General features: G+C 36.0%; 1 protein-coding gene across 2 annotated transcripts in view; it reads right to left on the bottom strand.

Moving 5' to 3' along the window:
* LOC135205823 (casein kinase I-like) overlaps nucleotides 1–26,242 on the bottom strand; it is a 43,099-nt gene that overhangs the window by 12,938 nt on the left and 3,919 nt on the right. Inside the window, exons 4-7 of one of the 2 annotated variants that reach the window (XM_064237024.1) lie at nucleotides 25,919–26,089; nucleotides 18,764–18,912; nucleotides 15,438–15,570; nucleotides 12,720–13,420 (exon numbers count right to left, since the gene is read on the bottom strand). In XM_064237024.1, the coding sequence (XP_064093094.1) occupies nucleotides 13,401–13,420; nucleotides 15,438–15,570; nucleotides 18,764–18,912; nucleotides 25,919–26,089 (473 nt within the window). In that variant the 3' untranslated portion in view covers nucleotides 12,720–13,400. Of the gene's footprint in view, nucleotides 1–12,719; nucleotides 13,421–15,437; nucleotides 15,571–18,763; nucleotides 18,913–25,918; nucleotides 26,090–26,242 lie in introns of those variants that run through there. The other variant, XM_064237023.1, reaches the window with a different exon arrangement.

The raw sequence follows: 26,242 nt of genomic DNA, 5'->3' as shown, positions 1-26,242 counted from the left end.
TCGCATTTACGTTTGCATATATCATTAACTTTCTATGCAGTGAAGCTAATGAAGGAAAGATGCACGATATCCACAATTCCATCTTCGTGAGATGGGACTCGGGTTTCAACCAATGAATGTCAAGTGTACAGCTAATGAGTGACAAGGAAAATGAATGCTGCTCCTGCTCCTGGATTGGCTGCTGTGCAGACGACATCCAATAGCGTGTCGAGTATCATTTCATCTGGGTACTGCTCTAAGAGGGCGTCACAGCATCATAAGGTTTGCTATCTGCAGAAAGTTGACTTGGGTGAAGCATTGTTTACAAAAAGCCAATTATGTTACTGAAATTTTGCTGTGTTTACATTAACTTATTACAGAATTGTAATGCTTGAAAATTAATAAACCTTTTTTCATCATAAAACATGTATTTAGTCACGAAAATATACTTAGTACGTGTGCTTGAAAATACTGCATACCGCAGACAAAAACGCATATGCTCTGCGTACTTATAGGATCATCCTAAAACACTCTATGTACATATGTATCATATTTAGAAATCATCTTAAAACCAAACATTTCATAAAATGTACGGTCAAAACCAAACATTTCATAAAATGTACAGTCTGCGCAAAATGTCAATGCGCATACTGCACCCATCTGACCCAATACGTACAGTTCAACGTTCTTTTGTTTGCGCGTGTGCTCTACAGTACATATACATTACTACAGACTAAGAATTATTCTTTAAAAAATGTCCTCTAAACATTCTGCTTCTCCTAAGGCTTCTGCCAAAGAGCCTAAGGATCAGAGGCCCTAACAATTAATAGATGTGACTGTCATGTTAAGAGAGGGCAGAAGTCATGGAGAAGTAGCAGACCATTGCCACGTGACTGAAAGTGCAATTGCCTGCATTAATAACGAGTATGAGCAGGGCAAAATACTTGGGGAAGCCATTCTTGGACAAGAACTCTCCTCCCTCTTTACTACTATCCCACCAACGGACCAGGCCTTTGAAAAATGTTGTGGTCTGTACAAATTGATCAGAAAACTCTGGCAGATACAGACAATGGTAAAGTCATGGGATATAAGAATGAAGAAAGGGCCACAAATTTCGTCAATACAGTTAATGAAATAGTGAAGCCCTATCATGCCTTGTTTGTACAAATGTACAATTACCTCAAGAAGGTGGTGCCTCCCGAAATCCCGGATGAAGCGCCTCCTGAAGAAGGTGAAGAGGCGCCTTCAGAGGATCTGTAACTCCTCTACTTTGCTGTGCAGTCTTTCTGCATCGTCATTCATCAGGCTGCACAGCTATATCATCATCATCTATAATCAACATTCATCACAAGCAAGGGCTGTATGATATTATTATAATATTTAATGTCACATATTACACAGTAAATAACAAGAAAATACAGAATATTGCTGTACGAAAAAAATTTGCATCCACGAATAATTTTACAGATACGTTGCACAGAGAAATCCGCGAATAAAATGAGCGAGTCCTCCCGCGAATAAGATAGGTTCCAAAGAAAAATCAGCGAATGAGTGAGTCCGCGAATCCCGAGAACACGAATACGAGGGGTCCACTGCACAAATATCAGGGCTCCAACTCCAAATTCGTTTTTTTTTCTGTACTTTTTTGGCCAAAAAGCGGCATCCATTTACTAGAAGTAGAAGTTATAGTTTGCCTCTAAGTAAGGTTATAATAAATTTTTCTTTAAATCTTTAATTTATCCAAAGTACAAAATAATTAAACTGAACCCTTGGTGAGAATTATCATTACACCAGTTCAAAATAGAAAATAATTTTTTTTATTTCCTCATTTTCCCCCAACTTTAATTGAAATAATTTGCACTAATAGCAATACAGTAATATATAAAGCATTTAGAAAGAAATCTTATGTTTTTATAATTATGCTAAAAAATGATAAACCTCATGAAGTACCTTTTATCACAAATTCAAAAAGATGCGTCAAATACATACTCTTAAAACAAATTGTATTCAAAGTTTGAAACCTAAAACTATTTCCAATAAGTGGTGGACTGTTGAAGGAACTCTTGTATCACACAGGATTAGTAGTCATTCCTGCAAAGGGAGTGCCCGCCAGAAATTCATAAGGTCAATGATAGCCATAGCTTTTGTATATCACGACATCTCCTAGGAGGAAGTGTGTAATGACAGAAAGGAAAGATCTCCTAACTAACCTTAAGCTACACATACTGAAAAACAGATGGTTATAGTTTGCAAAGCCTCCTTATCCTTTATATCGGCTCCAAAATTCAAGTCATCTTAACATGAACCTCCTGAGAAAGTCCTTCCACATGCAAAGATTATCATTACTATCCTGGCAATGGCAGGCACTCAGAAGGGGTATGACATGGCATGACCTGAACAGCCATGTCAGTGGAAGGAATTGATAGCCAGCCAGATAGACATATAAAGTGAGTTCTCTCTACTCTTCTGTGTCTTGTGCTCTTTCTGCCAGAACTCCCTTCAATGCCCTCTCTCCAAGAATTCCTAGTTCTTAGTTCTGCCGCCTCCTTATTGACTGCTCTTCTAACCAACTGCTCCTCATCCTTATCATGTATCCAAACACTTCATTAGTTTTTCTACCCTCTTTGCTTCAAACCAAGTCTCCACCAATTCATCAACCATGGTATTGGCTTCCAACCATATATCTGAACATTTGGGAATGGTTGGACAATAAGAGAGATATCCCAAAAATGAATGAGAGGAAGCATAAAGATCTAAAGGTAGAGGAATAGTCCCCATTTCCCTTAACAGTCCTAATGTTTCTGCTGCATGGGGGTAGCACTGCCTCTAATTACCCATATGAAGTCTTTGCTCTCTCTACTAAAGGGACACTTTCATTTAGAAGTATTTTTGCTCTAAATTTCATCCGTACTGCATCTACTCTCAAATTCGGCTTCACAGTCCAGTGCAACCCCCTTGAAACAAATTCTCTATCTCTTCTAACGCTTACTCTCTATCACAAAAGGGTTATCAACTCCCTTCTCTTTTCTTCTTGTAATGCAGTTTGGTAATAAAAAAAAATCTTGTATATGTTGTAATCCCAAGCACCTCATACATTCAGTACAATTCATTTCCAAACTTTACCCACAACCACCACTTTGTCACTTTCCTGTTACCATAAGCTTTGCTTTGCTTACATTGATGTTCAGTCATCTCCTCTTCTTTCCAGTCTTCCTCAAATTATGTGGTCAGCACTAGGTTTCCTGCATAGCAGCCTCCTAGGTCCCCCCCCCCAACCCCCCCCCCAAGCCCCCAACTTATATTCTTGTACCTTTTTCTATTACCATAATAGACAGTAAAGGATTAATTTCTGAGCCTTCATCATCACCAACATTTATCTCACATTATTCTGATGCACCTACCGCAGTCTTCATTTAATGTCTTCCGGCACACAATGCATGTGTAATAACCACTCAATTATTTATCTTGGTTTCTGCTGAATGCTTCTTCAAGACCCATGAAAACATTGTATAATAATCAGAACTGGTGGTTAACTTTTCTACTTCTTCATTTTTTACCCTTAGGTTACCCTGTTTTGGCTCCTGTGTTTTTCATCTGACTTCATTGCAATATTTATCCACCAGGTCTCAACATATGGAAATAACGAGATTAGAACTCACCCTCAAACAGAAGTTAAGACATACATGAGAAAATTGGAAAGCTTTATGAGTGAATGTAACATTGGATCAAGGATAATAATACAAAACAGCAAAGCACAGACTAAAAACTTCATAGGGTTTCTCAAGTGGTCCAAAAGTTCTTGTGCCGCACTCTCTCATTGTATGCTTCATAAGGCCTGTGTTTAGGATCTTGAAAACATAATAGCATATGAAGTTTATTGTTAAGTGTCCACAAAGTGTCCAGGTGCATTAGTTCAAGAGAGGAGGAAATATTTCAGCAAAATTCTGGACTTGAAAGGTGTGTGAAAGTTTTCTGAAGATTGACTTATGTGATTAAGTTTCTCAAAGGATAAGAAAATTAGGCTGATTAAGGAGAACAGTTGTTGGCAGAACAGCCAGCAGTTGAAGATTTTAAAGAAACTTTTTTGTTTTCTCTCTCAATCTGGTCAAGAATTAAGACTTCCAATCAAATTTATAACACCGACATAGCTGGCACTAATAATGTAAAATGATATAGCCTAGGAAAAATATCAGAAATCTTGTCGTATTCAGAATTTAACACCCGTATCTCTTGAATACTGTGCTCGTGGCAAAACATGGATGGATTATTTTTTGCCAAGTGATTCAGGCATGTATTTTTACCAATTTAGGCATGTATTTATACCAAGTTTCAAGGCTAATTTAAAGAAAAAAAGGCTTCCCTGCTAGCAATAAAATCGTCTTTTGTTGGAAAACTGCAAAGCACACCCCACCATTAATGCAACAAACCAATATATTTGGGACTTCTATCAAGTCATGTGAAAGTTACAAGATAAAAAAGGTCTAATTATGTTCACTGATGAGGTAAAGGGAGAGGAGTTTGAGGGTTTTAATGCCTAGGATCAAACAGTTATGAATGAACTATGGGACCTAGTGCATGCACATCACAACAGCTGATGATGAGTGAGGAAATTGATGCTTGGGTGGCAGTTATGGGGGCAGAACAGATGGATGCTGATAGTGAAGATAATCCTGAGCCTATGGTCACAGGGAAAGACGCTTAAAACGAACTAAAGAATTTCATTAAGTTTCCTGAGCAAACATTATATGAGCGTAAAGGATATGATGGGGCTTCGTACCATTCGCAATGAACTTACCCATCCATGAAGGAAAGCTTGCAAACAAGCCGACATAGTAAAGTTAATGCAGATATTTTCTCAACACTGGAATCATCTTCCCACCCCCCTCCCAACATTCCTCTGAACCCTCAGCAGCTGATTTGCTTCAACCCTTTTAACCCCTCTCACACCAACTTCTACATCAGTGGATGCCTTGGTCAAGTGCATATCTATGATCAGCATACATATATATTTATATTTGGAGATATTTTTTTGAGTGTATAACATCAGCAAGCATAATGAAACCTATCAGTAATGCATACATACTGCGCAAGTATTGTGAATTCTGTTTCATTTAAAGGCAGCAAATTCAAATGTTTTTCATGTAATATACCATAATCTAGACTGCTGAAACTTGACAGTGACTACAAGAAGCCTAAATATCGCTGGCATCTTATCTTCAGCTTTTCATTATGGTAAAGTTATTGTTGCTGTCAGTCCGATTCTTTCATATTTTTTTCTTTAATATATTTAGAGCACTGTGTATTATTTTTATCTCTAAAGATTGATATATTCATAGAGTTTTGAAGAACAGTATTGACAGCATTAAACCTGGAAAATAGGCAGCACTTGGTGAAAAAATATATAAACCTTCACAAGAACACCTCTCAACCAACTAGAATAGATAGCCGTTATGGGCCGGGTCCTCTAATATTCCCACATTACGCTGCATCCTATTTTCATTTTTATACTATTACCGTGGAGCTCTTTTCCCACTGTCTTGTTCTCTTTCTCCCTTCACCAGGTTTTCCTGTATTCTAGTAAGCTGATGGATGACTGGGTCTCCTGTTGTTTTCATCAAGTTACTGTTATTTTGTTTGTTTGTTTGTTGTGTGTTTTTATGTTGCATGGAATCAGTGGTTATTCAGCAACGGGACCAACAGCTTTACGTGACTTCCAAACCACGTCGAGATGAACTTCTATCACCAGAAATACACATCTCTCACTCCTCAATGGAATGGCCGAGAATCGAACCCGCGACCACCTAGGTGAGAAGCAAACACCAAACCAGCCACGCCACTGAGGCGCTAAGTTACTATTATGCCATATGGTCCTGGGGTTTTTCCCAAGGGCCCTTTTTGGCTAAAGTTCTCTCTACCAATCTTTCTACTATGCTTATTTAAATCAAGTACATATTCATTTTCTTCTTTCATAAGGTTTTCAAAATAGTGCAGCCATTGTTCCAGTACCTTTATTTTCAGCTTTAAATTCTGCATTTTCATCATCATTTACTTTGCTTATCTTCAGTTTTTCCATCTCTCATCAGTCACTTTGTTATACGGTATATTTTATCTTTTCCCTCTGCTACGCCGAGACTCAGATTCTGTTCTTCCCAACTTCTCTTTGTCCTTGTAAGCTGTATCTCAACCTATATATGTACATCTCTATCCTCTGTCTGAGCTTGAACGGTTTCCAAGCCTTTTGTATGAATCTTGACTCCAATAACTCTTCCCTGATGTCCCTGACATGCTTAGTTGAAACAGCATGAAGTCAACCAGGATTAGACAACCACAACACAAATAATGTCTTAGGATGTAAGGCTGAAGTTTGTGGTTTCTATATCAGAATCACAGGAGGCAAAATTAAGTTTATTTATGCTATCTTGCTTCTTTGTTCCTTGCCCTGCCTGCAGAGAGCAACAATGAACAGATATCAAGAGAACAATCGCTGTTATCTATTAGTGAGTCAAGATATTCAATATGGGAACATATTTGGGGAGAGAGTATGTGGTGGTGTCCTGTCTCCAATAACCCTCATGTTGCATTCCTTCAAAAATTATTCTCAAAATTGTTATGACAAGATGCTACCACCATTGATGACATCAGCCCCAGTTATAACAAGGCCTGAATTTAATCTTACGCAGTTATCAAGAAAACCAGGAACTGGTCGACTAGGAGCAGACTGCAGTCATTAGGGAAAAAACTGTGATCTTGAAAGGCATTATCACTTAAATTAAGTATTATTGCAAGAGCCTATTTTTTCTGAGTTAATTTCTTCAAGATCCAAACTGATAGCGATTGCTAACTAGCCTTTCAATAGTTTTAGTTTTAAAAACTTCTCTTGACAGATAAGCATAAATAATTTGTCAAATTGATGAAAAAATGTAAGAAAAAGTATAAAATTACACTAGGAAGTGATACCAACAATGACATTTGGTGGTGAAATCAAGATTTATATTATTATTATTAAGAGGTTTAACTAGATCACATCTTGGCTCTCATAGGGCTGACCTTCCAAGATTTTTTATCAATGAGCTAGATTATATCTCAATTACTTAATAACTGGATGAATTCAAGTGTTGCTTGGCTACACATCTTGCATTCTCTACATTACAGGACTGGGCCACATGGCCTATTCATCAAATCAACTCTAGCCAGATGAGTGTTACCAATTCCAAGGTGAGGCAACAGTACTTTAATGTGGCATTCTTTTTCAATGAAGAACATTACAATTTAACAATTGGCTAAATCTCTTTTGATTTGGTATTGACAGATTCCTTTTTCCACAAACCCTGAAAGGAACAGGCATATGTTGTCTAACCACAGTGGTTGAAGGTATGGCTACTTTATCTACATTATTCCTTTAATTAATGCCGTAATCAAAACTGGTAACCATATTACTGACAATTCTGCCATGAAAACAAAGAACTACTGGGTAGAGGACTACCTAGTTACATTAGATGATATTGCAGCAAATTCCTATACCAGAGGAAGAGTTGGATCTGTATGTATAGTCTGCCCAATGTGGGCTTTTATATCTTCTATGTTGCTTAACTGTTGCGGAGTATGTGCATAAAATATTATGTTAGATCGTACAAGCCTGGACAGGCAAATACTCTGTGCATAAAACCAGGGAGGGGGAAATTCTATTACTCGAGATCATGATTAACAAAATGCAATTAAAGAGAAGAAAGGCTTCAACTTCTAATTGAAGGAGGAAAATTTAAGTGAGGTATATACTGGCATGGGGGAACAGAGGGGTTTGAAGGAAGCAATCCAAATGGAAAAATTAAGATATTCAAGATAAGAAAGAGGGCTGAGGAAAGATGGAAAAAATATAAGAAATGACAAATTCAAATCTGAGATCATTACATAGGGCATCCACTTTCAGCGCATGCTGGAGCTGGCCGTTTTAACTAAACACAAGGTGGATATGTATTGGTAGTTGGCTACCAATGGTAAGGGAAGAATCTTTGCCATTTATGTACAGACCTCAAGTTTGTATGTTAGGAAAAATAAAATTACTTAAAAATTTGTCATTTGTTCCTACATGTATGTAAACCCTTGGTCTTTACATAGGGGAGACATACTTCTTGTTGGGCAGATTCTGAGCAAATCTCTGAACTGACTGGTAGTTCACCTCACCTAGTGTCTCTTTCCTGGTCATTTGAGATCAAAGGAAGGAGACCCATGACTTTCATCTGTTGAATATGTGTAGTGTTCAACTGCAAGACTTCTGTGCCTTTAGAATAAATGGAATGCAACATTACTGTTGCGAAGATAGGCTGGGATGAACCGATATTGTTGGAGACTATAAACCTGAAGATGCCAACGGGTCTATTCACTGTCAGTCCCTCTCTCCCCTTGCTAGAGAGGATAAAGGTTGCATCTATTAATCCAAAAAGAGCTAATTATAAATAGGATACTCAGTCATCTAGAAGACTGCATGCACACCTGTCCAGCATGTGACAGCTTGCTACTCGTCCCTTAAAAGGGTATAAAAGAGAAGATAGGCCAGTCCCAGCTGTACATCTTAGGCAAGATGCCACCTGTCCTCAAGAGCTGGATGAGCTACATGATTGCTGAGCAGCTACCACAGAACTCAAGGAATAAGTCCAAGGATCTATGGGCAAAGGTAAAAATGAAGTGAAAGTGGTCTGTCATGACTGCATTCCCATCCTTAGTACCTGTCTGACAGGTTCTTCCTGAATGCTAGGGTCAGACCAATGGCCCTGACCTTATGAAATCTTGCCTGGAATGTATTTTTGTCCACCATGTCAGCTGTGTAGTACGTCCGTTCGAGCATTACATAAAGTCAAAAGAAATGGAGCTCTTGGACACCACTTCTTGGGTGAGCTGGAACTAACACATTGTTGGCACCTAACTTAGAGGTTAAGTACTTAAGTGGTAATACAAAAAGCTCTCGGGCACTTGGTAACCCGTAGGGCCCTTAGCAACAAAATGCTCAAACAACTGATGGTCACCTGACGAGTCGGGCAGAATGATGGGAAGTCACAAGCCTATGACTTGAATCATGGATTTGAAACATGTCCCCTAGGCACCAACAGAATCTGGAGTTCCCAGGTCACCTATCCAGGTACTGACTAGCCCCAACATTGCTAACTGTGGATGTGAAAGCCGTCTCCTAGATGCCAACAGCATCTGGTGTTCCTAGGAGGTCACCATTTCAAGTACTGACCAGACTTAGATGTTGCTAAACTTTGCTGATCGGATGAGAAGCAATGTTTCCAATGTGGTATATGGTCATTCATTGGCTGTTATGCTGAACAGTAACAGCTTCAGTGTGTCAAAACTGAAGGACTAACCTGTTAGACTGTCTTCCTAGATTGAACAATCCTTCGGAATGTCGAGGTGTTGAGACCAAATGTCGGTCGCTAACACCGACCCCAGTGACTTAACTTGGCTGCTATACATCCATCTTCTCTGGAATGTTGTCTGGTTGACCACTGTGATGAGTGTGCTACTACAAACTCGTGCACCTGCATCATCAATTGATGAGATGAAAGGACACTTGCCCCCTTCTTGTCGACTATGGAACTACTGTCAGTACTGATCCATTTATGAGGATAGTACACAGGGAACCAACTGTGCCAGGTAAACATCACAGCTATGATCGAGCCTCTTTTTTTTCAAGTCAGCCTCAGAATGATGCATTCTGCAATCGGTCTTAGCCACTGGCCATTGTACAACCAAGTTTTACAACAGAATCCAGAGGTGCCAACGATTTCTTCGGTCCCTTTGGATTACCAAAACAGAGTTATTGTTAGTATGGTGCTTTTACGTTGCATGGAACCAGTGGTTATTCAGCAACGGGACCAACGACTTTACGTGACTTCCGAACCATGTCGAGAGTGAACTATCACCAGAAATACACATCTCTAACTCCTCGATGGAATGGCCGAGAATCGAACCCGTGACCACTGAGGTGGGACGCTAATACCATACCAATCACGCCGCTGAGGCGCCACCCAACCAAAACAGTATATGTCCTTCAGTAGGATATCAGCTTCCCTTCTAGTTCCTACCATTCCTCATTAACAATCTGGTCAATGTGCACAAGTTCGTTCTGGCTTACTGAAGTTTCCCCTGCGGGGAAGTTAAGGATATACTTTATAAATACATTGTGGAAATTGTACAATCTAGTTTCTGATTTTTACAACCATCTCTCTCTCTCTCTCAGAGAAGGTGACACACAATTAGCAATCAGTCTAGATCTGTTCTACCCTGACCTGTTTCAATAGCTTTGGTTCTAGACAGAAACGACAGGCTCCATACTTGCAACCATCAAGATGTAAGAAAGGCAATGGAGAAGAGATGGAGAAATTGAAGTTGAAAAAAGGTATGATGGAATGATGAAAGAAGTCATCTGAAAAGCTTCCAAGTGGAAAGGAAGAAAATAAACTGAATGCTGTTAAAATATTAGTGACCAATGCAATAGTTGAGAGGGCTCTCAGTTGGCTAAAATATAGCCAAGACCCATCATTCCAGGCAATAGCAAGTGATTTGTTTAAAAACAGCCTCAGCTATTCAGTGATGATCCAAGAGAATATAAAAACCTAATAAAGGGAAAGGACCATTGGAAGAGGTGCTGCAGAAATGGATAATTTGGAGGAAGAATGATGAGGATTGAAAATCTACAAAGAGAGAGCAAAGCTTATACTATAGGTCTGGAAATAAAAAGGAAAAGTATATTCCAGGAAGTGGCCATCCAGGGCTCACTTTCAAGATTGTTCTTAACTGGCTATGTAAAACTAGGGTACATATTAAAGGCTTGTTACATAATTCTGATCAAAATGAATAATATAATAACAAAAATAAGAATATAAAAAAATCACAATAGCAGAAAAAAGTTAGGGTGTGTACATGAAGTCTGTGTTGCTCCGCGCAGCAGAGGCATGGACACCGATGCTGAAAATGTTGATTCTGGAAAGGTGTCACTATAAAATGCTAATACATACATATATGCCTGGGAAGCAGTAAGGTGACTCTGAAAGATATGGTATTCAACAGCTAAAGAATATATAAAGATCTCAAAGAATGAGACAATTTGGGCTGTGGGGATAAGGAGATATGGAGGTAGCAGGATAATAATGACCAACAAGGCTCAGGAAATCATGGGGGGGACATCAAATGAGAATGCTATGGTTAAAAGGGAAGTTTCTATGAAATTTCCGACACAAATTTTGAAAGTGTGACTGGTAAAGTAATTATCTGAATAAACTTGCAAAACCAGTTTCATATCCTTTTTTGTATCGGGATGTGCACATCCCAAAGGCTTCAAATATCTGAAACATTTATCCATATTAACTGGCAGTAGTACTTTTTTGTTTGAAAAGCCAAATTATTTCTAATTTAATTTTCATATTTCTATTATATTTCACTGTTATATGTAGGTTTTCCATAAGGTGCAGTTTCACTTAAGTTTTCCCATACAAACGACATCATGGAAATGCCATGTTTGAAGATTCTGATGATGATAAACGACATCACCAACCACATAAAATGTACTAAAAATAAATTGAAATATTTTAACACTGGGTGGCATTGGGATGAAATCTGGAAAGTAGTGGGTATGGTTCAACTTCATCTCCTACAAAAGTAGATGCATTTCAAAGAGAAACATCAATAGTTTAACAGGCATAAATAACTTATATACATTACTGGAAAGGAAATTCATAAAACTTTCTTGGTCATGCAAAAAAGAATTTATGAATCTGCTAAGTTCTTTCTGAAATATTTTATTACAACAAAACTGTTAAAAATTAATGCATCATTTATCATTTATTTCATTAAAAAAAATTACAACTATACTAATCTGCTTCAAAATGGGGTCAAAACCACATTAAATCTTATAGCAAGATATAAAAGAAAATGTCTCTCATGGTCTTGAATTGTAATCCTGTTTTACCAAAGACAAGGTCTAGAAACCAACCCACCCCTACCCGCTCCTCACCCTCCAACTTGAAGGGTTAATACCATAACATTTGTCAAGACCGTCATGTGTGCCCTATTATTATACTAAAAAACTTTAAGCACAGATGCATATTACATCTATATGACAATAGAAACTATGCTCTGTCATTATGAAATACAGCATATATTTTTATCTGGTGAACCAGTTTTACCGATACAGGTACTCATTCAAGTTTTATTTCTACATTTCCCACGAACTTTTTTTACATTCGTGTTCCAATTACCTTGGCTTTCTCGAAGTTTGTATCAAATTTTAAGTACTGATAATAACTTTTTTCCTGCCTTCATTTAATCATCCACTTTCTTCATTCTTAAGGAAACAGATGCTGTTATCTGAAATTTCTTTAGTAGAAAATCATGCTACAGAACTCCAAAAAGAAGTTTCAACCAAACTTCCTTCTTTTATCCTGGCTTCCTTCAGTACCACTCTCAAAAATCAGTGTACTGTATATAATAAATAATAAAGATTTCCAGTCAGTAAGGAGAGAAGACAGACAAAATTAAGACAAGACTTCAAATTAAAGCTTGACAGATATAAATTTTTAACAAAAGAATTATTCATTGAACAAAAATAAATCTCAAGTCATGCAAAGCCAAATAAATTTGTCAATAATGACAGTAATAATACTGTAATATAAAGGCAGGAGGGCTAATGCCAAGGTATTCATAATAATAAAATGAAGGAAAGCCTACAAAAGAGAGTACAAAGCATTACTTGAAATGTATTTATTCATACGACTGTCATACATCATGGTAATAAAAACAATGTTGTACAGGTACAAATGCCCTATCACACTCTACAATCCATCCATCCATATCTGTAACACTTCCATGCATGCAACTGATCATTAGCAAGCAATGAGTACGAAGTACAAGAGCACACGCACACAAACTACACGAATGCATCCATAATAAAGGAAACAAACGAAAGCTGCAAGAAATGGAATCTGAGGACAACTGGCTGTTGAACATTTCGATGAGAGAACCTAACCTAAATGAAAGAGACAGCAAAAAATATGGTGCTCATTTACTTTATATATACAACACAAAAGGCAACGAATATGTACAATAATAAAATAAAAAAATTTAAGTCTGCAGTCCAAGAATCACTGATAAAAGAAACATCTTCATCATGAGCCTGCCAACATTTACAACAATTGTATTTCAAAATCACAAAATACAAAAGTGCTTACAAGAGCAGTGAAGGTTCATATCAGTGCACATAGTCAGCGCAGCTTACAATGATGAAGGTTTGGTCTTGAAAGCGGTTCAGAACCGAAAGGTGAGTTTTCTGAAGTCCAGGTGGTTTATTCTTGGTACTACAATAACCTAGAGTTGTTAAATGCTATACACATTCCTGGAGTATTTATTGGTTATTGTTTCCTTCACGCTCAAATTACAAGTGGTTTCCCTGTAAGGGGGAGAGCAAAATGTAAGATTCTCTAGCTAGGGAAATTAGGAGATTTGACTCAAAATGTGACAATAATCATTTAGGTAGTAGTAGTAGTAGTAGTATCCAGTATGGCACACTTAGTGCATTATCTTTTTGTCCGACGGTTTTCCGTCTAAATTCAGTTTGGCCACATTTTACCTTCCCGTGTGTTTCCTGTGTTTCCATTCATGTGATTTTTGGTCCAACATCACTGTGTCTAATGTAAAATAGTATTGTAATAAGTATTCAAGACTAGCAGTTTTGAATTACCTATGATTATGCATTGCTTATTTATTTATTTATTTTAACAAATTATAAGATTAAAGTGATAAAAACAAGCCTGTATTGGTTATGTGCAAATGAATACTGTATTGTGTGTGTGCTCATACAGTAACTGGCAAAAGGATGCTGAAATTTGTATATTATTAGATAAGTCTTCCACTCAAGTTATTACGGCACAGTTTTCCTATTATAGCACACTTTTTCTTTCAAGTCTTACAACATTAACCGAATTATCTCCAACCATCCTTCTAGTGCTTCTTCTACCTGAATACTCATCTGATCAATGTTTTAATATATGACCTTTACAATTAGTTTGCTCTCCTACTCTCCATCCTGCTACTTTCACACCTAATTTTTTTGTTTTCAAACTGCTGCTCTCCCTTGTTACCACATGACAACCAACTCAATCTTTGACATCTGTCTTATCCTTAAGTCCCTGGTTTGATAAATCAATGCAAACAGGTCAATGACTTTACTCACAGCTGAAAAGTTGTTTACATGTATACAGCCTTTAATGCATCTGAATTGATGGTTTACAATGGTCTCTTTTCTACCTGTGAGGCTTTCATTACAATAAGTACTAGGTAAATCTGTATGGCCATAGGCAAAACACTACAGAATGTCAGGAAAGTTGTTAATGATATGCTGACAAAAATGCTGTCAGCTAAAATTTCTGTCCGTGTAACTGACCCTGTCTTATGTTGGCGGCTTGTATAATTTTTGAATCAGAAGCATGCTTATTAAAACCAAAATTAAAACAACACTAATAAAGCAAAGTACACAAGAATTAACCAGTGCTTATGAATGATGATTCCAATAAGATGACAGATATTTTTTGCAAGAAATACCATTCATTTGTGTGTGTAATACAAGTCCCTTATTTTTGAAATCTAAAGTTATTCAAAGAATTCCATTTCATGAGAAGGTGTTGGACCAAAAGTCAGTAAATGAGAGGACACCTGGTAATAAGATACAGACAAACTGACGTTGGATGAAAAGATGTCAGACAAAAAGGAAGTAAAACACCCATTTTCTTCAAACTAACAAAAGGAAAATGAGCATTATTTTCACTATCTACGATTCTTTCTAAACGCGGTCACACTGAGCTACATAAACTTTAGTATGAGGTTAAGGAAAATGCTAAATTTGAAATAAGATATGAGCCATAAGTATATTGTGGCCCTATCAACATTAGCCCTCGTGCCAATATAGTACTTCTAAGGATGTGTGGAAAGGGGAAAAAAAGCACATTATAATTAATTAAATTGGCTAGAAATAAAAAAAGCAACAATTTCTATTAATACAAAAATTCTACAACCAAATTTTAAAAAGTGGTTTAAAAGCAATGTTTACTCTAATAAGAAAAGTGAGAAGTAAATAGGAATAAGAAATGATTAAGGAGAAAGTGGAAATCTCTTGCTCAGAGGATAACGGCATTATTCTTCTAACCATTTGGATTTAAAACAAAAAACAAAAAAACAAAAGGACATATCCATCAAGAATGGTCAGTTATGTTTAGCCAGATACAAAAGGGACTTCTAACCCCCCTTATGGATTTTCTTTATCCAAAGATAATGGAATAGAGAGAAAAAAATATTTATTTTAAGTAACAACATGAGATTTCTAAAGGTTGAAATCTTCCAAAACACCCGAGACCTAATTCCGAAGAGGAAGTGGATGAATGAGGCCGGCAGGTTTACAGACTGTGACTCACCTGCAGTTGGCGAGGGCAACACACCTCCTACTGTCGTGTCGTGTCGTATCCGGGATGTGGCGCCTGTGGCTTGAGGTCTGCTGCTTTGTCTATCTCTTCGCTCTATTTCATTTTCTTGATTTCGAGAACCACCCTAGAAAAGGAAAAACTTAAGTTATTAATTCAATTTCAAAGAGAACTAAAATATACCATAGACTGAATTTTCATCAGTTGTGTTTGTATTCGTGTTTGATTATAATTTTCTGCATCCTTTAGTGAAAGATTTACTTTAGATATAAACTTTAAACCTTCACATACTGATTCTTTAAATATCTGGATTTAATTAATAGTAAATATGCTAAAAATGGGAGTATTAAAAATGCAGAGGAATTTCTCTGCACTTATGAGGATGTATCTAAGGAATTTTTTAGGTAGCTTGAGAGGGATTGTAAATACTACTTTTAATTTGGCTTCTAATTTGGCTATGAACTTGACCAAATGCCTGAAACTAAGTAGAAAATCAAACTTTTTTTCAAGTTTTTCATACAACCCAACTGTAAAGCACTTGTGTACCAACCACTACGCATATTTAGTCTGCCAAGCCCATATTCTCTTAATAACTCAAACCATTCAGTGTACAGTATACATTTAGACTGCACTTTAGGCTTAAATGTTTGTATTAGCAAACTTACTAAATTAAAGACTAAATTGATTACACATGAAACAAAAATTGTTTTCATATGCTATCAATTTACATAAAATCATATATGTTCAGAATCCAATTATTTTACCAGTAGTTAACCCAAGTAACAATTAGTTTCATTAATTTGACATCAATCTTTTCATTATCTAGAAACCATCCGTGAATGAACAAAGTTCTTTCTTCCACCTACCTTATGCCACTGATGTGTACCATTCTAAAATACCATAAAATTCCTATTTGGATACATTACATGTTTGATTAACCATATAAAAGATGTTCATGTTAAATTTTATGTTAACCTAAAATAAAAATGAGCTTCAATATAACTGCATTATTAAAAATACTATGAAAGTATTAAAATGCACTGCTGTATTTTAAGGAAATCCAGGTCCTAATATTTAAGCTCCACACAGAAAAATAGCTGTTGGTAAAATTAAATGTTAATATGCTGAAAGTTTTGTAAAAAGCAATTTTCATTGAACAACAGATATCCCTTAGGCCCTGATCATCCTCCTCATAGGGTTAATCTATTAAATAAATCTTTTCAATAAAATTTATTTCATATTTTGATTTTATAAACTAGGTAAGTGCATTTCCTTTAAACTTAACTAGTATGACTTTGAGGTGTTCAGTCCTGAAGCTCTTTAATGAAATACTTCTGTCCCTACTCATTTTGTTTGTTTATATCTAATGAAAATTTGTACATAATTTTTTTTTTTTTCAAGTGTTGCTTTACAATCATTACTCAGATGCTAAAATGCTGGGTTTATAAAAAGTTGCTCTTTCAGATATTCTCAAGTTGGTGTTTCTAGTAATTCCCCTCCCCCACCCCAAAAGAAAAACACACACACACACACACAATCTATAATTCCATTAGCATTGAAAACCACATACCTCTGTGAAATTACGGATCTTTGAAAGTTTATGAGGACTTCTTTTCCACCTGCCAAATACATTCATTGGTAACAGTGAAGAAAATGCCAAAAATCACGGTTAAAGACTTCTAATTTTTAGAAAATTATATTTCATGAAAATTAATTACAAGCATGTTTTCCCCGCATCAAAATACTGCTGTATATGCAGCCAATATGGCCATACCTGTCAGGGTCTACCGGGATGGGCTTAAGTTGGTATTTATCTTCTCTGGATAAGGTTTGTATCTTGTATTTACAATGGTCATCATCAGAAATGCTCCCTTCAACTGATCAGCCAGATCAGTCTCCCTTATTGCCCCGACCTTCTACGAAGATTGCAAACCTGACAGTGTCTGTACCAGAGTTTCTCTCCACTTTTGTGTATCATGGATTGGATTTCCATATAAATTTATCCCATTCTATGATTCCACCATTGTCATACGGAGAGGAAAAAGATGTAGTCTCCTCCTCCTCAAGTGTCTGCCCTTTTGGGGATGTTAGAATGGTTGTGTTACAATTTCACCTTAAATGGATCCACATAACCTCCAAAAATGCTTCCAATGCAGAATCACACCAAGACAACAAGGAACTGGAGATTTGTGGACAATCTCTCCACAGCAAAGTCCATCTCTACTGTCCTGAAGATTTCTTACTCTGGATGCAGGATAAACAACTTTTCATATAAATACATAAATTAGCACTCTCTCCTTCCTTGCACTCTACTTTATTCCCCCATTTGAAATCATTCAAATAAAATATTTCTTTCGACATGGTCAAGACATTCACTTCTCTTAAGATTATTCAGGTATTAAATCTGCACAGGTGAGTTAAATCTATTGTTTATATCAATGTTTGTAGCTAGCTAGTTACGAAAACCATTAGAAATACCAAAACCAAGGCTTTATGTTGCTGGCACTCACAAGCTCGCCTCATCTGGAAGTATTAACAGGGTTGGATAGCAAGGTGGAGGAAAGGAAGCAGGGGTGGATGCAAAGTAAGACTGAAAGTGGGTGCAGCTAGAAGCAAATGGGATTCTTCAAACCACCTTTAGTAATGTCTGCGTTACACTTAAGAGATGTGCACTGAAAGCACACTCGCCTTACTTCTGTGTTGCCAGTTTCATTAGATTTTAGTTTTGTATTTTAAGGTATCTAACCCTTCCCCCACACAGAGGCTACAAATGAACCTTCAATAGTCTTTACAATCAAGTGAAGAGAAATCCCAGAATTACATAAAACTATTTTAATGTGTGATCAAGTAAGGGCTAGCAGCCATTTGCACTGTCAAGTATTTTGAGAACTATTTAGAACTATTCCTGTTTAAAGGTGCTGTAGCACTAAAGGAAAATTAAAAAATATTATTCTGAAACCTCATACTCCAAAGACATCTTGGGGGTTTAATGAGGCTTCTGCTCTGCTACTGGTATTATATTTAATACATTTTGCTGTGGTCAAATCAATCATCTTCTCTGTAAGAATAGAGGTGGTTACAAAAAGCTATTTTGTTACATGAGAACACAACGGTCTCACCACTATTCACAGAGCCCTGCTAGCAATTCATTTCATCTGTTCGAAGCAATTTCATTGAGGGATAACTTACCTTAAAATGTTTATTATACAAAGGAAATGTCTCACAGAATAAGACCAAAAAACATTTCCAAGAGAACTTTCTCATTTCAGTCCCAAACTCTTAAGTATGAAAATGTCTATGTTTTGTTTGGCAGTACTTACAAATTTGAGCATATTCCAGTCAAAGACATAATCATAAGTAAAGCCCTGACGATGGAAGAGCTGACGGAAGAGCTGCCTTAGGTAACTGTAGTCTGGTTTTTCTTCAAACCGCAGAGACCGGCAGAAATTCAGGTACGTCGCAAATTCATCTGTTATTCGGAGAGACGAAAGTCTGTTACATTACTTTCAACATTAACATTTTTATAAGAAATTATAACACATTTAAACTGAAGCTAATGTGAAAATGTCTAGAAAGTTTATGAGGGCATTTCAGATCCTCATTAATTTATTTAACTTGTTTCATAATTACAAACCATTTTAATAACTTACCACCAAACCTATTAGCATAATTACAAACCATTTTAATAACCTACCACCAAACCTATTAGCATAACCATATAAAATTAACCCTCTTACGCCGATTGGATGTATTAAACGTCGAGTCAAAATGTCTCCCGTATGCCGATTGGACGTATCATACGTCGGCTCAAAAAAGTTTTTTTAAAAATTCGCGGAAAAATACTTAATAGGCCTACCAGCCGAAAACTTTTGTATCACGCTCCTTGGGGGATGCTGGGAGTTCACGGATCAAGGCGTTGTTTTGTTTACAATCGCTACGCAGGCGCGCAAGCGCGAATTTCTTTCTTATCGCACTAAAAAGTATCAGTGACACATCTCGGAAATTATTTCGTCACTTTGACATAATTTTTGCACCATTTTAAATTATCCTTTACATGAAGTATTATATATGAAAATGTGCGCAAATTCATGTAAAATACAACAAAAAATACTCATGATTGTAGCTTTTATCAGTTTTGAAATATTTTCATATAAATAACGGTAAGTGCAAAAATTTCAACCTTCGGTCAACTTTGACTCTACAGAAATGGTCAGGAAACGCAATTGTAAGCTAAAATTCTTATATTATAGTAATATTCAATCATTTGCCTTCATTTTGCAACAAATTGGACGTCTCTAGCACAATATTTCGATTTATGGTGAATTTATGAAAAAACTTTTTCCTTACGTTCGTGCGATAACTCTTCCGATAAATTTTTTCGTGCGATTGTCCTAATGTTTGCACCCTTTTAAATTTGCAATTACATAAAGATTTATATATGGGGCAATGTGCGCAATTTCATGCACAATACAACAAAAAACAACCCATGGTTGTAGCTTTTATCAGTTTTGAAATATTTTCATATAAATAACATTAAGTGCAAAAATTTCAACTTTCGGTCAACTTTGACTCTACCGAAATGGTCAAAAAACGCAATTGTAAGCTAAAACTCTTATATTCTAGTAATATTCAATCATTTACCTTCATTTTGCAATGACTTGGAAGTCTCTAGCACAATGTTTCGATTTATGGTGAATTTAGGAAAAAAAAACATTACGTTCGCGCGGTAACTCTTCCGAAAAAATCAGAATTTTTTTGTGCGATTGTCGAAATGTTTGCACCATTTAAAATTAGCTGTTACATAAAGTTTTATATATGAAAATGTGTGCAATTTTATGTAGAATACAACTAAAAATGATTGAAGGTTGTAGCTTTTCTCTTTTTTCGAAATATTTGCATATAAATCACGATAAATAGAAAAAAAACCACGTTCGGTCAAATTTGACTCTACCGAAATAGTTCAAAAACGCAATTGTAAGCTAAAACTCTTACGGCCTAGTAATATTCCGTCATTTTTCTTCATTTTGAAACAAATTTGAAGTCTCTAAAACAATATTGTGATTTATGGTGAATTTTTGAAAAATATATTTACCTTCACTCCGCGCGCCGATTCGCGGCCGCAAGTCTCCGAAATACGTACATCGCATTATCCTAATATTTGCTCCTTTTCATATTAGCCTTTTTATAGTTTCATATATCAAAATGTGCGCAAATTCATGAAGAATACAATAAAAAATAATTGAAGGTTGTAGCTTTTTCCATCTTCGAAATATGTGCATATAAATAAATATATATTAAAATTTCGACATTCGGTCAAATTTAACTCGTCCGAAATGGTTCGAAATCTGAATTCTAATCTAAAACTCTTACAGTATCGTAATATCCAATCATTTGTCTTAATTTTGAAAACAAATTGGAAGTCTCTAGAACAATATTTAGAATTACGTGAATAATTTTTGAAAATAACATTTTTTTACGTCCGCGCGTTACGAATTCGTACATCATTTTGTGATAATATTTTTCCGGTGTTGCTTTTATTGTTTTACTATGTATTATATATCAAAAGGATTGCAATTTAGTGTACAATACAACGAAAAAAAAAGTAACTCGTTAGCTTTGACCGTTTTTTGCACAGCGTGATTTGAATACAATTATCTATGAATTTTTTTTTTCGCTACCATATATCGCATTATTTACATATGATAATGATATTATTTTTCATTTCTGATGATTGCATACTAAACTTCAGGCAATGAAAAAAAAATGAGCCAAAAATGAACTCTTTAATCTTCAAAACTAAGCACGCTGTGATTTTTTTGAAAAAATTATTTTTTCCGGTTCCGCGCTCACTCAAAACCGGCGCCGGCATACAGGAGAGGTTTTGATTTTTAGGGCTTCGGCGTAAGAGGGTTAACAAGACAAGAAATTACCATTCAATCTGCATGTGTTACCTGGTGTTGGGATGGATGCCAAACAAACAAAGAACCATACTCTTAACCCTCTTACGCCGAAGCCCTAAAAATCAAAATCTCTCCTGTATGCCGGCGCCGGTTTGGAGTGAGCGTGGAAGCGGAAAAGATAATTTTTTCAAAAAATCACAGCGCACTTAGTTTTGAAGATTAAGAGTTCATTTTTGGCTCATTTTTTTTCATTGCATGAAGTTTAGTATGCAATCATCAGAAATGAAAAATAATATCATTATCATATGTAAATAATGCAATATATGGTAGCAAAAAAAATAAAATTCATAGATAATTGTATTCAAATCACGGTGCAAAAAACGGTCAAAGCTAACGAGTTACTTTTTTTTTCGTTGTATTGTACACTAAATTGCAATCCTTTTGATATATAATACATAGTAAAACAATAAAATCAACACCGGACAAATATTATCACAAAATGATGTACGAATTCGTAAAGCGCGGACATAAAAAAAATGTTATTTTCAAAAATTCACCGTAATTCTAAATATTGTTCTAGAGACTTCCAATTTGTTTCAAAATTAAGACAAATGATTGAATATTACGATACTGTAAGAGTTTTAGATTAGAATTACAGATTTCGACCATTTCGGAAGAGTTAAATTTGACCGAATGTCGAAATTTTTATATATATATTTTTTATATGCACATATTTCGGAGATGGAAAAAGCTACAACCTTCAATTATTTTTTATTGTCTTTTTCATGAATTTGCGCACATTTTGATATATGAAACTCTATAAAAAGGCTAATATGAAAAGGAGCAAATATTAGGATAATGCGATGTACGTATTTCGGAGACTTGCGGCCGCAAATCGGCGCGCGTAGTGAAGGTAAATATATTTTTCAAAAATTCACAATAAATCACAATATTGTTTTAGAGACTTCAAATTTGTTTCAAAATGAAGAAAAATTACGGAATATTACTAGGCCGTAAGAGTTTTAGCTTACAATTGCGTTTTTGAACTATTTCGGTAGAGTCAAATTTGACCGAACGTGGTTTTTTTTCTATTTATCGTGATTTATATGCAAATATTTCGAAAAAAGAGAAAAGCTACAACCTTCAATCATTTTTAGTTGTATTCTACATGAAACTGCGCAAATTTTCATATCTAAAACTTTATGTAACAGCTAATTTTAAATGGTGCAAACATTTCGACAATCGCACAAAAAATTCTGATTTTTTCGGAAGAGTTACCGCGCGAACGTAAGGAAAATGTTTTTTTTTGTTTTTTCATAAATTCACCATAAATCGAAATATTGTGCTAGAGACTTCCAAGTCGTTGCAAAATGAAGGTAAATGATTGAATATTACTAGAATATAAGAGTTTTAGCTTACAATTGCGTTTTTCGACCATTTCGGTAGAGTCAAAGTTGACCGAAAGTTGAAATTTTTGCACTTAACGTTATTTATATGAAAATATTTCAAAACTGATAAAAGCTACAACCATGGATTGTTTTTTGTTGTATTGTGCATGAAAATGCGCACATTTCCATATATAAAACTTTATGTAACGGCAAATTTAAAAGGGTGCAAACATTAGGACAATCGCACGAAAAAATTTATCGGAAGAGTTATCGCACGAACGTAAGGAAAAAGTTTTTTCATAAATTCACCATAAATCGAAATATAGTGCTAGAGATGTCAAATTTGTTGCAAAATGAAGGCAAATGATTGAATATTACTATAATATAAGAATTTTAGCTTACAATTGCGTTTCTCGACCATTTCTGTAGAGTCAAAGTTGACTGAAGGTTGAAATTTTTGCACTTATCGTTATTTACATGAAAATATCTCAAAACTGATAAAAGCTACAATCATGAGTATTTTTTTTGTTGTATTTTACATGAAATTGCGCACATTTTCATATATAATACTTCATGTAAAGGATAATTTAAAATGGTGCAAAAATTATGTCAAAGTGATGAAATAATTTCCGAGATGTGTCACTGATACTTTTTAGTGTGATAAGAAAGAAATTCGCGCTTGCGCGCCTGCGTAGCGATTGTAAACAAAACAACGCCTTGATCCGTGAACTCCCAGCATCCCCCAAGGAGCGTGATACAAAAGTTTTCGGCTGGTAGGCCTATAAGTATTTTTCCGCGAATTTTAAAAAAAACTTTTTTGAGCCGACGTATGATACGTCCAATCGGCATACGGGAGACATTTTGACTCGACGTTTAATACGTCCAATCGGCGTAAGAGGGTTAATGACACCTGTTCTCACAGATGTGCTTAGAGGGAGAGGAGGGGAGGGCTGATTATTAATTCATCCAACTATGGATACATTCATCCCAACTTGATGTCATTTAATGACTACCTAAGCACTGAAAACTTTTATCAATGGGACAATAATTTTATGAAGAGTGAGAGGTTTTACTATTCAATAGTTATATGGAATGTCCCTGACGTGGGAGAAGAGACAGAATCAATGTATTGAAGAAAATCAAATAAAAAGCCTAGAAGCTGTTACAAAAATTCAAACCAAAATGATACTAGATTCATGTCAAAAAAACAGCATGGGTGTTACAGACTAAGGGCTTGGTTTAAACACTGCTGGAGTGCATCAACTTTCAAGTGAACCTGTTGGCACAGAAATGCTAAGGGATGTTAATCTGCTAAGTAAAACCTGGGAATTGAGTCTTGGCTATTTTACTGGCTGCAGCGACGGGTTCACTGACTTGCCACCCCTTCAGTAAGTAACTTGAGCTATACTGTTCAGGTTACTCATGAAAGGGGGTGAGAACTTCCAATTATGTCACCCAGCAAGGTTAATAATAGCTTCCTTATTCTCCGATGGAATGAAATATAAAATTTAGGCCAAAGGCCAACCACTAAGACCCATGAAGTCATTCAGCTCTGAAAGGGAAATTAAATTGGGAATAAAATTATTATAATGGTGTAACATATGAGGAAAATCCTTGCAACGGCACTATGAAACCACTGTTAACAGACGGTGGAAAGTAAGATGGAAGAAAGAGAATAAGACATTAAAAAGAATTAAAGAGTTGCAGCAAAAAACCTCAAGCAATGCTTGCAGTGCACTGTGAGAAGTGCACTTGAAGCACTACCCCCTTACTGGGTCTCATACTCAAAAGGTCATTTCAAGTACTCTAAGCATAGTATGTATTATGGTTTTAACATACCATGTCTAAGGAGCAGATAGAAAAAAAAAATCTTTCAAAACTCTAAAAAGGTTCTAGAACTTTGACATAAAGTTGCTCAATTCAAAGTTACATGAAACACATAACAGAGAGTTTGTCAGAAATAAGGGGATTCTTGGATTTCCAGTGAAAATTGCCTAATAAATTCATGGTAACACAAGCACAACTGCTGAACTTTTTACTTGGCAACATACACATAGGCATTTTTTTTTTTTAAGCTTTAGGACAAGTTTCAGACTTTCTGGTAAAATCTGAGGTGGTACTAACAAATACATTAGAACTTGCACAGAAAGCTCCTTGGTAGATGGACAATGCTGACTGACAAAGAATGTAAACATTCACTTTAAAGTTCATTGGCGAATGCATTACAGCATCCGCTTCCCAGATGCTGTAATGCATTCGCCAATGATTTTTAGGAAAAATCTCTTTAAGGCCCAAGTGTTAATTCCACCCCCTCCCTTCAAAAATTAAAAACGATGAGAAGCCTCATGGGGTTCAGGCAGACAAAAGATACATCATCCTCAAAGGAAACACACAAGGTTAGGAGGCATCCTAGAGGCGTGGGGAAAGGATGTGGCGGCAGCAGCAGCAACAAATGTCGGTGGTTGTTGATGCTGCAACAAAACCAAAGAGGAAGAAGAGTAACCCTCAGCCTAAGAGGTATGGTGTTGTACATGCAAAGGGCTTCCAAAATAGATATTTCATGTTACTTCCAGTGCAATTACGAGTAATTAACTTGACCAGTGTGGTCTTCTTATACATGTATGTCTCAGGCCAAAACTTATGTGAAGATAAGGCAAATGTAACAGATCCATTGATGGACTGACAAACAGACAAACAAGAAACAAAGCCTAGTCTCCTAACCTGTTGTTGGGAGACTAATAAATTGAATAAAAAAAAACACCTACTTCCAGCAGAACCAGTTATACTAGAACTGATGATAACCATAGCAAGGAAATTCATATTTAATAAAAATAAGAAAAAAAAACAACTACAAGACCAAATATACAAAAAGCTAAAAGGTTCAAGAGCAATATAAATCCAATGCTTGCAACTAAAGAAATTACTAACTCAATGAATGATTGACATTTGTACACAATTTAGGCAGTGCATGACTGGCGATCCTATTTTGTCAGATGGATCTTTCATCACCCTTTTCAAGATTGGGGTAACTGCGTCGAATGTATTTTTGATCCTCTTCATACAACCATGTGAAGTTAAAACCTCAAAAATAATAATAATAACAAAAGGACAAATGAAGCTAATCTACTAGATGATTGCAGCTAACCTGGCACAGAAGATCAACAGAAAACTGCATCACTGTACTCACTAGGAAAACCTTTACATAGTTCTTCAATGGGTGTCTGCATTTTCTTTTCACTTATTCTTTCATACTTTTGTCGTTTCGTGGCTGCTTTCAGGCCCTGCCATGGGAGAGACCCTCTGTTGAAATACATCAAAACATATCCTAAACTCTCTAAGTCGTCTCTTCTGCTCTGTTCTGTAAAGGAAGGGGGAAAACAATATACTTTCTGCAGACAATTCACTTGTAAATGCTCAAGATTAAATAAAAAATCTTAATTTTAAATAGGACTTTTTCCATGAATCATGCCTCCGAATACACTTTTCAAACTGACTTACAAAATTACTTCAT

Source organism: Macrobrachium nipponense, chromosome 24 (genome assembly GCF_015104395.2).
Source record: "Macrobrachium nipponense isolate FS-2020 chromosome 24, ASM1510439v2, whole genome shotgun sequence".
Taxonomy (NCBI): domain Eukaryota; kingdom Metazoa; phylum Arthropoda; class Malacostraca; order Decapoda; family Palaemonidae; genus Macrobrachium; species Macrobrachium nipponense.
The sequence above is the reverse complement of the archived record's forward strand: the minus strand, read 5'-3'. Positions and strand labels throughout refer to the sequence as shown.